This window comes from Lathyrus oleraceus, chromosome 7, assembly GCF_024323335.1.
Source record: "Lathyrus oleraceus cultivar Zhongwan6 chromosome 7, CAAS_Psat_ZW6_1.0, whole genome shotgun sequence".
Classification (NCBI taxonomy): Eukaryota; Viridiplantae; Streptophyta; class Magnoliopsida; order Fabales; family Fabaceae; genus Lathyrus; species Lathyrus oleraceus.
Window position 1 is genome coordinate 535,703,412 of NC_066585.1, and position 12,967 is coordinate 535,716,378.

Here is a 12,967-nt window from a genome sequence, read left to right on the forward strand (position 1 = left end):
GGTTACACATTGACAGAATCTTCTTTCAAACACTACCGCGAGGAAATAAGATAGTCGAACGAAGATGCGGTTCGGTGGATCGATAGTATTCCGTTGGAGAAGTGGACTAGGGCATACGAAGGCGGACAACGTTGGGGCCACATGACAACAAATCTTGTGGAATCAATGAACTATGTCTTCAAAGGAATTCGTAATCTACCAATAACCGCTTTGGTGCAAGCTACATATTTCAGGCTAGGGGCGTTGTTTGAAACCAGACGCTCAAAATGGAGTTCCGTGTTGCAATCTGGACAGTTGTTTAGTGATGCTTCAATGAAATTCATCAGACATGAAGCTGCCAAAGCAAACACACACGTGGTTACGGTATTTGACCGAACAAAAGGTTGGTTTAGTGTTGCCGAGTCCATGGATCACAATGAGGGCATGCCAATGGGACAGTAGAGATTCAAATTAGATAGAGGTTGGTGCGACTGCGGAAGGTTCCAAGCCTTTCCTACCCCCTGCTCCCATGTCATAGCGGCGTGCTCAAAGGTTCGAAGGGATCCATCCTACTTGCTATCTCAAGTTTACAAAGTCGCCAGCCTTTCAAATGTTTATAAAATTAGTTTTTCAATAGTGGCAAAAGAGGATTATTGGCCAGAATATCAAGGGGACATCGTCTGGCACAACGAAGTTACGCGAAGGAAGAAAAAGGGTCGCCCTAACAGCACCCGGATTCGAATCGAAATGGATACGGCGAACAAAATGGTTAGACTATGTAGTTCATGCCGTCAACCAGGTCACAATCGTAATAACTGTCCTAGTGTTGGAACGAGCACAACCAGATAAATTCAGATGTACCTCTGTTGCTATATATGGAAACTTAAATTTATTTCAAAGTACCTCTGTTGCAATATATGGAAAATTAATTTTACTTCATAGTAGACGTCTGTGACGAAAAGACAGTTGTTCATAATAAATAACACAAACAATTAAAACAACTAGAATACAAAAACTATGCTATTACAACCATCAAAACAATTTTGAACATGTACTGCATCATCCTACGAGCGTCTTGGTCGGTCTTAATATCCACTCATTCACGCACTTCTCCGTTTTTGTTGAACGTGGACACAAGCCATTGTATTCTTCTAATTCGTTCACCCTCTCCAATTTCTCCCTCTAACCAACTATACAACGTCCGATTAAGACGTTCAAACGTATCTGTGTTCCAAAGTCGAACCTGTATCGGAGCCGCAACGGCAGAAAATATTACATCAGCATTTCATTTCTGAATGTATGCAGACATTGTTAAAACAAAGAAAATTAAAATTGATGGTTGGACTAGACTAGGAGATGAATTTGAGTGAAAATAATTGTATGCAAGGTGGTGGTATTTATAGAGGCGAAAGATGAATTGGACAAAACGTAGGCGCCAGCAGACACATGACACACACACAGGCGCCACAAAAAGTGGCACCTTGCATACACACACATGGGCGTCATGTCTATTGGCGCCTCCTTTAGGAGGGAAACCAAGGCGCCACTTCCCTTGGCGCCTCCTTTAGGAGCCCAATGCATAGGCGCCCATACAACTGGCGCCTCCTCTAAAATTTTAAGGGGTGCGCCAACCCCCCCGGCGCATCCTCTCTCAAACATGGTTATTTTGAAAATATTTTTGAAAATTTGATTATTTTCGTATTTTATTTGAAAAACATGGTTATTTTAAAAAAAAATCTAGATCTTTTTTCTAACTTGTCGATAATCAAAACAAAATTTATTTATTATAGGTACTTCATCCTATATTTTGTTAATTTTAGAAGAGAAATAAGGTCAAAAAAAAATTCTCAATATTATAAATAGAAGATTCTAGACATGAATCTAGAATATTGAATTTTAAATATATGTATTTCTTCTTTTGATAACAAAACTTATTATTTTGGTTGATGGTACATTCAATACAATATCACTTTTTATTATTTCACATAAAAGTTTTTTCAATTCTTTAATACAATATCACTTTTATTATTTCACATAAAAGTTTTTTCAATTCTTTCTTAACCTTATAAAAGAAACCTGTCTTTTTTATTTTATGATAGCTTGCATAACTTCTCTAAAAGTATGAAATTATTCATCTACATGTAAATGTTAATAGTGGATGACTTATTTATGTACCTAGTAAATGATAGATGTTCCATAGTGCAAACTATCAATCTGTTAATAATAGTTGAATATATATAAAAACATTTGACATGTCCCATTTTAATAATAAAACAGAAATAGGGATCAACTTATTTTAAAAGTAAAAGTAAATGGAGAGTAAGTTTTTTAATTTATTCTAGATCATAGTTTTTAAATTCAACGATTAATTATAAATTGAATTCAATCTAACCGTTAATTAAGTAAAAATGTTAATTAACCATTATATTAGATTCAAGCTATGATTTAGAATGATTTAGGATAAGCTAAAAATATTTACTCTTCAAATAAATTAATCTCTATTCATAAAACAGTATTGAAAAACACATGCTAACTATCAATTTGTTAATTAGCAACAACAATAGATAACTACTAAGCATAAATACTGCATACATATTCGTCAATAAATAATATTAAAAGTAATCATTAAAAAAACAGTTTTAAATTTAATTAATCAAAAAATATATATAATTAAAATTTTAAATTTTCCTATTAAATTTTTTTTATTTTCACCATCAATATTCGATCTATTAGACTGACTAATCGAATTCAGATATCAGTTTTAACCTTAAATAATTTCAACTTCCTTCCGATCGCAATTGCGATGGATTCATGGTCTTTATTTCCTTCTATCTGTCTATTAGATTTAATAGATGGTAAAAATCATAACAAAGAGTTGAAATGAAAAACAATGTTATTGTCCATTTAAACGATCTCTTTTGCTCATATTAGTCCAAAAGATTAGAGCAATTAAGATAATAATTTTCTGAAGTGTGTATGGATTGTAAGAAGTAAGGAAATGGAATGGAAGTAAAGATTAATTCATGAACACTGATCAGAAGAGATTAATTTCCATCAAAATGAGTTATTGGATATTTTTATCTGACAAAATTAATTCTACAATTAAAGATAAAAGCCATGTAAGTATTGATAATTTTCAATAAAAAGTAAATAAAAATAAGATTGAGTATTGAAAGAAATTCAGCAAAAAATATAAATAAATAGAAACGTAGAAATATAGAACATAAGCTTGTATGAATTTGTGTCTCTACTGGAACATATAAAACATGGCTGAATTAGAAATATACTAGTACATAGTGGGGAATTTATGAAATAGTTACTATGACAATTGTTGACTAATTGTTTGTTGTCATCAATTCGCCTGTTATAGCTATGTTAACAATTATAGTAGAAGGGATAATAAAAGTTATGTCAACAATTACATTGAAGGTATAATAGTATTTGCGATTAATTACGGAAACAATAGAAAACGTAGAAACTTTGGTTTTGTAGTTGAAAAATTGAATTTGTGACAATTCAATAAAGAAATATGTTTTAAAATAATTTGGATTTTGTGACAATCTCTTTGGTTCATATTGAATATCATTTGATAAGTATATTCAAACATTACTCTAAATATGTTCGGGTCAATTCATTGAAGTTGATAACAACGTTGTAATAAAAAATTTGTGCAAAAGCACTCTATAACCCCAACTATAAGCCTTTTTGTTGCCTCAATGAATTCCTTGTCATTCTGTAGAAAGCCCAATGCAAAACATACTTCTTTAAAAGGTTTGTGTTTGAATTCCTCAATTGTCTTGAAATCATCATAACATGTTGGCGCTTTCTTCACAGTCAACAACGTCCTCATATAATACAATTCTCCAATTGTTTGCGGGACCCAAATAAGTCGGTCAATTGTATAACCTCATTTTTGTAATTTCCAACACTTTTTTTTGTCATAAATAAATGTTGAAACAAATTATCCATATGTCAAAAACTTTGCTTCCTCGTACTCTTTATTTGCCACAAACCAAGAGTTAAACATCGAAGCTGTGATATTTGCTTTAAGAAGGACCTTCCAAATTCTTTCAAAATCTTTGTAGTATACAAAGTTCTCTTCTTCCATATGAAAAAACATCATTTGAACAGTTGATTTTCTCTAATGAATTGAATAAGAGAATATCCTCCGGTCTGCCTCACTTGGTGATACATATTAGCAATCAAGGTATTACTTGATTTCGTCAATATTTCCATCAGCTAAAGTGTTATTTGGAACAATAACAACTGATATCATATAAGAATCCTTGTTGATGTACTTGAATAGATATTTAATGAAAGTATTTTGATTTTATCACTCCATATTGATGTGTGTCCCGTACTTCATCAGCAAACGTTGGTTATGGGGGACAACATGGCCACTATGAAGCTTGATTTCATTTTTCTCAATTATATTGTTTTGATCTCTTCTTTTATAAACTGGGTATCCTATTCTTCAACAATGGTTTCATCTTGAAACTTATTAGGATAGTATTTGGAACACTTATCATTCTTCATGTAAGGGTATTTTGGGTTTGTCAACCCACAAAGTCCATGAACCATGTGTTTTTCACAAGATTATACAATTTTGGTTGTTTCAAAAGATCAGATACTTCCGCAGATATGATTTTGTCTATGCCTTCAGGAGCATGATATTTACTAGATGGATGCAAGAAAGTAAGAATGTGTGAATGTGACAAACCTCGCTTTTAGAACTCAACTGTGCACATATCTAAAAATAACAAATAAATATGATCTGGATGAAAACTTGAAGGGGAAAAATTCTTAAAGTAAGAATAGAGAAAATCATTTATAGTAAAGTAAAAATGTTATACGGTACATGCAAGAACTTTGTCTAAGACACCTTTCTTGATCACGTCGGTGAGAAGGTTATCAAACATCATTCTAAAAATTCTAGCAATGATATATGATCTATCTTGTGGCTTCAAATTTATAGGACTGAGTACTCTTTGAATCTCTGACCAATTTGGGTTGCATGTGAATGTTAAGAATAGATCTGGAAATCCCATCTTAGTACAAATAGTCATGTCATCATAGTATAATTGATTCATAAATCTCCGACTTCCCACATAATATGATGGTAATATGATTTTTTTTCTATGATTAATCATGGTGTTTTATCTCCCTCTTTATTTAGAGTTGTAAACTTTGACACTCTTAACTCGGTTTGATTTTTTATTAGCCATTTCAATCCCTCTCCTTCAAGCATTGTGTAACCATCCACCAAAAATTGTTGGAACAATCTCATCGATGATAACAAAGTTTTTGCATCATGACATTTGCTTTGGATTTGAAATGCTAGTCATTCTCGAATAGTAAGTCGGCTTCTTTGATTATCATAAAAAATGTCATCTTGATGGGCAATGTTAGGTAGATAATCATCCTCTCCATAAGTAATTGGATATTAGTAAGCCAAGTAGCTTGTATAGAAGTCATTAATTCGTTATAGGTTTCACCATTTTTCTTGCATTATAGTATCGCTTTGCTCTATCGTGTCAATGTCACCAACAATTAATGTTGTCACCTCGAAAACAGTAGGTTAGTTGTACAATTTTTCATTAATAGATCTATTTGAAGTTAGATGGAGTTTCAAACTTTATATATGGTTTGATTAAGCCAATGTCTAGCCATTCGGAATCTTTTGGCATGTGCGTTATATTTGTACAATATATCAGATAAAATCTGGACTATTTTGGGAACAATGTTGTTTTGTTTCTACAACAACAAAAAGTATTAGTAAGTATTTAATATGAAAAATAAATGTATAAGTAAATAATATTATGATTTTGTTATCTTATACCTTTCATTCTATTTGTGATTTCGTTTTTAGTGTCATATATGTAAAGTTGGGAAAATATGGGCGGTTGGCCTTCGGGTGGCAATAAACTTTTAATGCGGTGGTAAGATTGTCATTGGATTCTTATAGTATGTGGACCACACCCATTATTAAACATTTTCTCCAACTTAGCTTTCAGTGTAGTGAATGCAAACATCATGTTGTATGTTCTTATTTGTGATTGGAAATTCTTACTATCCATGGCATCACGATAAAACAGGAGATGTGATAAAGGTTGTGGTGGATATTTTAAACATAAAAAGTATTTGGGATTTGCCGAATGTTTGTGTTTTTTTATCCTTTCTTCATACCACATCATGACCTTACAATATCTACACTCAATCAAAGGGTCTCCTAAATTGGAAGTTGTATATATTTTTTATGTTTACCTTCATTGTTTAGGTTTGGTTGGTTTGAAGATGAAAATGGTGGGCAATCGTGTTCATCATTAAGGCTTGAGTCATCATCTGATTGGTGTGTTGTTGTATAACCAATAACGATATTGTTAACTCTTTACGAAAGAAACATGTTTATATGATGTATTAAATTGAATTTTTAATAATTATAATAAATCAATAGATATTAAAAATATTGCGATATAAACCTAAGAATGACTCATAGTATAAATCATCTTCGCTATCACTATCAAAATCGAAATTAATTGTAGGTGTAAAAGTAGGACAAATTGTGTGTGTATTTGTTGCGACTGTTTGTGTGACTTGCCTTACATCATAGACTGGTACATATGATCATGTAATACTTGTGCGATTATATAAGAGTACGAAATTGAAATAAAGAAGATTAGTTGGCTAAAAAAGGCGATAAGGAATGAAAAAATATAGTAATTACGATATTACTTACACACTCGGTTAAAACAATGTAGTGTGGTGTGAGGGGTGTGTGTTATTCACTACGTGTAAGGTTGTACGGCTGGAACCCCAAGTGTTTTTTTTTGTTGACATCTTCTACCATATTTGATAGTTTAAGGTGTTGTATATATATCATTCATGTTGAAGTGATATTCATTAGATAAAAGCATAGTTGATAGATAGAAAATCATGAGTTGAAAATTTCGTTTTTAAATATGATACAAAACTACGAGGAAGGTGAGTGACCAAAAGGAGAAAATGCAAAATGAATCTATCATAATAAGCAAAGTCAGCATATAAGTAAATAAGCTATTTAGTAAGAACATATGTTATCAATGTCACAACTATAGCACTTATCAAGACATTTAACAATCAATTCATTTATCAAGACATGTAGGTATTCTATTAATAAACTTTTTGCTTCAAATTTTGTTTCCAACACTTTTATGTAACAGTATCGAAATGGTTGTTAGGAAAAGAATTAGACAATGATGAAAAACGCACAGAATTCGGAAGGGAGGGAAAAGAATTAGAAAGTGAGGAAAAACCATCAACAATGACCAGCAATGAGTTCAACGGAGGCTTACATACGTAAAATACGAACGAATCAAATTTCCGATAGTTCATTTAAAAAATTTGACAAGACCAAATTTTCGATAGTTTATTGTTAAATTGTCAATGCGGTTTTTTATCGATTTTTTTAAAAAGTTTCATAATTTACTTAAAAGTATTATAATTAATTGAAAATTTCGAAAATTGATGTAGCTATCAAAAATTTTGAAATTTTCGATAATATAAAAAAATTCAAACTTTTCCGAATTTTTTTTTCAAAAAGTTCAAACTTTTCCGAATTTTTTTTTCAAAAACTTCGATAATTCTTAAAAAGAAATCCAAAAACCATTGATTTTTTATTGGAAATCAAAAATTTTAAAAAAATTTAATATTTTTGCAAAAATTTCCTTAAACACAAGAAAATTCCAAAAAAAATAGTAGAAACCACATAAGTGTGAGGTTCAATTGAGGAATGTCAAATTAAATACTTCAAATATAAAGTAAAAGTGGGCACTATCTTTAATCGAAGAAAATCAATTAATAATTATCAAACTTTCTATAAACTTTTTGCTTTAAATGATTTAAAAGTAGATAATATTGACAATTTCAAATAAATTGATGAGTGTAAAAATAACCACACAAAAAAACTATCTTTCTGTTTCGATATTTAAAAGTTAAATTGATATTGTAGTATAGAAAATCACTACTACATATATTTATAGTTAATTGTATTTTTCTTCAAAAAATAATTATACAAAGGTTCATTTTCATATCTAGCTTATAAAACTTAAATTTTAAATTAAACACACATTAAAATTAAATTATATATTTTTTATATTATCAATATTTAAAAATGATTGCTAAAATTATAATTTTTTTCATCAAATTTGGCTCTCTACAATTTGTTTTTTTCCGGCCTATAATTTGTTGATACTTGAAGGAATTAAAATGACATCAAATTTATAATATCATGGATGAATTTGAAACTAAATAAATAATATTCAAGATACAATTGAACTATCTTATGATACCAGACTGAAACCTCACTACGTAACTTTCAAAACCAGAATTGTGTCCAATGCAAATGACTTTGAACCTTAGTGTTATTCAATATGAGCATGATAACATTCGAACAGATGCAATGCAACAAACATAACATTTTAAGATAACACCAAGAAATAAACACATAAATCCCAAAACAAAATGAGCAGGTACTGAAATTTGCTGCTTACAAATTCCAATTGTTCACACGCGACGTAATTAAAGCATAATGCAAAAGAAATCGCCCTGCCACCGGCGATCTAGAACCCAGTTCTGAGAACAAAAGCTGGGAGATGACGGTGCAGACTTCACACTTAATCTAAAAAACAACTTAACTAGAAAAAAACTATAAGCACTGAGAACAGACCATTTATAATCATGACAGTAGAACTCCCCGGTTCACTTCTTCTTTATCTTATTAGCTGCTCCTGTGGGTTCCTTCTTCTCCACAGCCTTGATGACCCCAACAGCTACAGTTTGACGCATGTCTCTGACAGCGAAACGGCCAAGTGGAGGATATTGAGAGAAAGTTTCAACCACCATGGGCTTGGTGGGAATCATCTTAATAATACCAGCATCACCATTCTTTAAGAACTTGGGCTCCTTCTCAATCTCTTTACCAGAACGTCTGTCAATCTTGGTAACCAGCTCAGCAAACTTGACAGCAATGTGGGAGGTGTGGCAGTCAAGAACAGGGGCATAGCCATTTCCAATCTGGCCAGGGTGATTCATGATGATCACTTGAGATGTGAAATTAGCAGCCTCCTTAGCTGGGTCATCCTTGGAGTTTGAGGCAACGAAACCACGCTTGAGATCCTTGACAGCAACATTCTTAACATTAAATCCGACATTGTCACCAGGTAGGGCTTCTGTGAGAGCTTCATGGTGCATCTCCACAGACTTGACTTCAGTTTGCAGTCCAGTTGGCCCAAAAGTGACCACCATTCCAGGTTTTATAGTACCAGTCTCAACACGCCCCACAGGCACAGTTCCAATTCCTCCAATCTTGTAGACATCCTGAAGTGGTAATCGAAGGGGTTTGTCAGATGGCCTCTTAGGCTCATTGACATTGTCAAGGGCCTCAAGAAGGGTTGGACCCTTGTACCAGTCAAGATTTGTAGAGCGCTCAATCATGTTATCTCCCTCAAAACCAGAAATGGGAACAAATGGGATTTTGTCGGGGTTGTAGCCAACCTTCTTCAAATAGGATGCAACTTCCTTGACAATTTCATCATACCTACCCTTGGAGTACTTGGGTGTAGTAGCATCCATCTGTTCAAGATGTCAACAGATTAGTACTAGCATAAAATAATTATAAATTATAAAAATAACACCAGATGCACCATCAAAGGGATACAATACAACAATCGAATACCTTATTGCAGCAACAAATCATTTGCTTGACACCAAGAGTGAATGCAAGGAGCGCATGTTCACGGGTCTGGCCATCCTTGGAAATACCGGCTTCAAAACCACCAGTAGTGGAATCAATGATGAGAACAGCACAATCAGCTTGAGATGTCCCAGTAATCATGTTCTTAATAAAATCTCTGTGGCCGGGAGCATCAATGACAGTGCAGTAGTACTTAGTAGTCTCAAACTTCCACAATGCAATGTCAATAGTGATACCTCTTTCACGTTCAGCCTTGAGCTTGTCAAGCACCCAAGCATACTTGAATGAACGCTTGTTCATCTCAGCAGCTTCTTTCTCAAACCTCTCGATCACACGCTTGTCAATACCGCCAAGCTTGTAGATCAAGTGACCAGTGGTAGTTGACTTCCCAGAGTCGACATGGCCAATGACAACAATGTTAATATGAACCTTTTCTTTTCCCATTTGTCCTTAAATGCTTAAAACAACACAAAGATCTGCTAATTCAACAGAGAAAACAATAAGTATGATCCCAGTACCACACAAAAAATTAAGAAAAAAACACACTAGCAACAGCACAATGACCAATCGATTAGCATTTCAACAAATAAAACAATACATAGGTATGATTCCCAGTTCCAAAAAAAAATTATTAATTAATTAAGGAAAAAAACAGTACTATCAACAATACTAGGTATTCACAAATTCTAGGTAGAATGAAATAGAACAACATATCACCAAAACAAAAAACAAAGCAACATCTAATAATCATATGCAATCACATGTGTAACGCAATAAACTATGAATCGACGAGATAGGTATGATCCCAATAAAAAACCCAAGATGAAAAGTACTTAATCACAAATTCCAGCTAGATTGAAATAGAATAACAAATCAGAAAACAATACATAAGTATGATCCCAATACAAAACCCTAGATGAACAAATTCTCAATTTAACAAAGAAAAAAATACATAAGTACGATCCCAATTCCCAAAGAAAAAAATCTACTATCAACAGCACAGCAACCAAAAAATCTAGCAATTCAAGAAAGAAAACAATACATAAGTATGATCCCAATACAAAACCCTAGATGAAAACTATTTATTCACAAATTTCAGCTAGATTTCAATAGAATAAGAAATCAGCAGAAACAAAAACAAATCAAAATCTAATAATCATATGCAATCAAATGTGTAACGCAATAAACTATGAATCAACGAGATAAGAAACAAAAAAGAAAGTTACCGAATGAAGAGAATGCTACGCACGCAAGGAAGAGAATGAGAGAAGAGAGGAGCGTTAGGGTTTTAGAAAAAGCGTTTGAGGGTTTATAAAGAACTCCAATAGTAACAAATTTTAAAGATTATTTAAATCAAATCTTTTAAGATTGTGTAAAAAAATATGGTAAATATATATTTGATTTCATAAAATTATTTAAACTACTCAAATAGTAACGAATTTTAAAGATTATTTAAATCAAATCAAATTAAGGATTCAAATCCTTTAAGATTGTGTAAAAAAAAGGTAAATATATTTTTGATTTCATAAAATTATTATGATTTTTTAAAATTAACAAAAAAAATTGTTCTATTGTAAAAAAATAATAGTGATTTTAAACGGACAATTTGAATTTATTATGTGCCTTATTTTTTTTAATTTAATGTATTCAAATTTAATATCTTGTTTTATTATGATATAAAGTGATTTCGCTTTTTATACACAAATTGATTTAACTTTAGTGTGATATTATTTTTTTTCAAATGTGTTTATTACAGTTACATAACTGGGAAAAAATATTTAAATAAAAAATGGCTTTTAAGATTTATTTTATATTTATATTTATATTATATTATAATTATAATCTATAACTATATATAAAGGGGATAGGTCATTTTGGCATGGTCTTTATTTCTTTCACAAATACCTTCAATTAACTTCTTCTTTTATATTTGTTTATTATTTTATAAAGTAACCTATTACTATGTACTAGCGTTCAGACGGGCACTTTCATGCCCGTCTGCCCGCTTTTTTTAGTGCGCACAACAGAGAAAAATAAATGTCTGTTTTTCTTTTTATGAGGTTTCTATTGTACATCATATTAAAAATAATATTATTATATTTTGAAAATGGTAAACAAAAATATTCAAAATTATATTGAAGCATGCAAAGTACTATTGATACTGTGTAATCAATGACGTTCTTTAAGAGGAATGTCGAACATGAAATCTTTATTCGAAGTATTTTCTTTTTTCCTGCAATTGTTTTCCATAGTAAATAAAAAATGTAAGACCCTCAAATTAGATTTGTTTTAGAGAAAAATATAGTAAAATTAATAGTAATTAGTGTAATATAGCATTTTTTACCTTATAAAGATTCAAATCAATTCTTCATTCATCCTTTTATTAATGTGCTCTTGAGATTTAAAAAACTATAAATACATGACGAAATGTCATATCATCAAAGAATTGCCCTAAGACAAGAAGGAAATCAATGTGAAATGGGTATACAAGGTGAAGTTGAATTCCAGAGGAGAAGTCACTCGACACAAGGAGAGACTTGTGGCGAAAGGATTTCTTTAGAAAGAAGGAATCCATTTCGATGAGGTTTTTGCACCTGTTGTTAGGATCGAAACAATCAAGTTGGATGTTGGTCTAGAAAACATGAACAGCTGGCAGATGTGTCAGATGGATGTGAAATGTGCATTCTTGAATGGCCACTTAGAAGAAGAAGTTTATGTTGCACAACCAGCTGGGTTTATGAAACAAGGCGAAGAAATAAAGGTGTACAAGTTGTATAAAGCCTTGTACGGACTTAAACAAGCTCCATGAGCTTGGAACAAGAAGATATATGGCTTTTTAAGGGAGAAGGAATTTGTGAAGTGCAAATCTGAACATGGAATATATGTAAGAAGAAGCAATAGTGAATTGCTTATACTACGTCTCTATGTCGATGACTTGTTGATAACAAGTAGCTGCAAGAAGGAGATCGAAGACTTCAAAGGTGATCTCAACAAGGAATTTGAAATGTCATATATGGGTGACATTTCATATTTCCTTGGCATCGAATTCTATAAGAGTGGTAGAGGTTTGATGATGCACGAAAGAAGGTATGTAGGCAAAATACTCAAGAGATTTGAGATGCAAGATTGCAACCCAACTTTGACTCCAGCTGAACCCAGATTACAACAGTCGAAAGATTCAGATGAAGATGATGTCGACCCAACCCAATATAGAAGACTTATTGGGTCACTTTGATACCTTTGTCACACAAGGTCTGA

At 32.0% G+C, this 12,967-nt stretch overlaps 1 protein-coding gene across 1 annotated transcript; it reads right to left on the minus strand.

The window, feature by feature from the left end:
* Positions 1-8,456: 8,456 nt before the first annotated feature.
* On the minus strand, positions 8,457-11,069 carry LOC127101207 (elongation factor 1-alpha). Its single transcript, XM_051038557.1, has 3 exons — positions 10,936-11,069; positions 9,692-10,185; positions 8,457-9,588 (listed from the first exon to the last, which is right to left on the minus strand). The coding sequence occupies exons 2-3, from the start codon at positions 10,151-10,153 to the stop codon at positions 8,716-8,718; spliced, it is 1,335 nt and encodes a 444-aa protein (XP_050894514.1). The 5' UTR covers positions 10,154-10,185; positions 10,936-11,069; the 3' UTR covers positions 8,457-8,715.
* Positions 11,070-12,967: the final 1,898 nt, after the last annotated feature.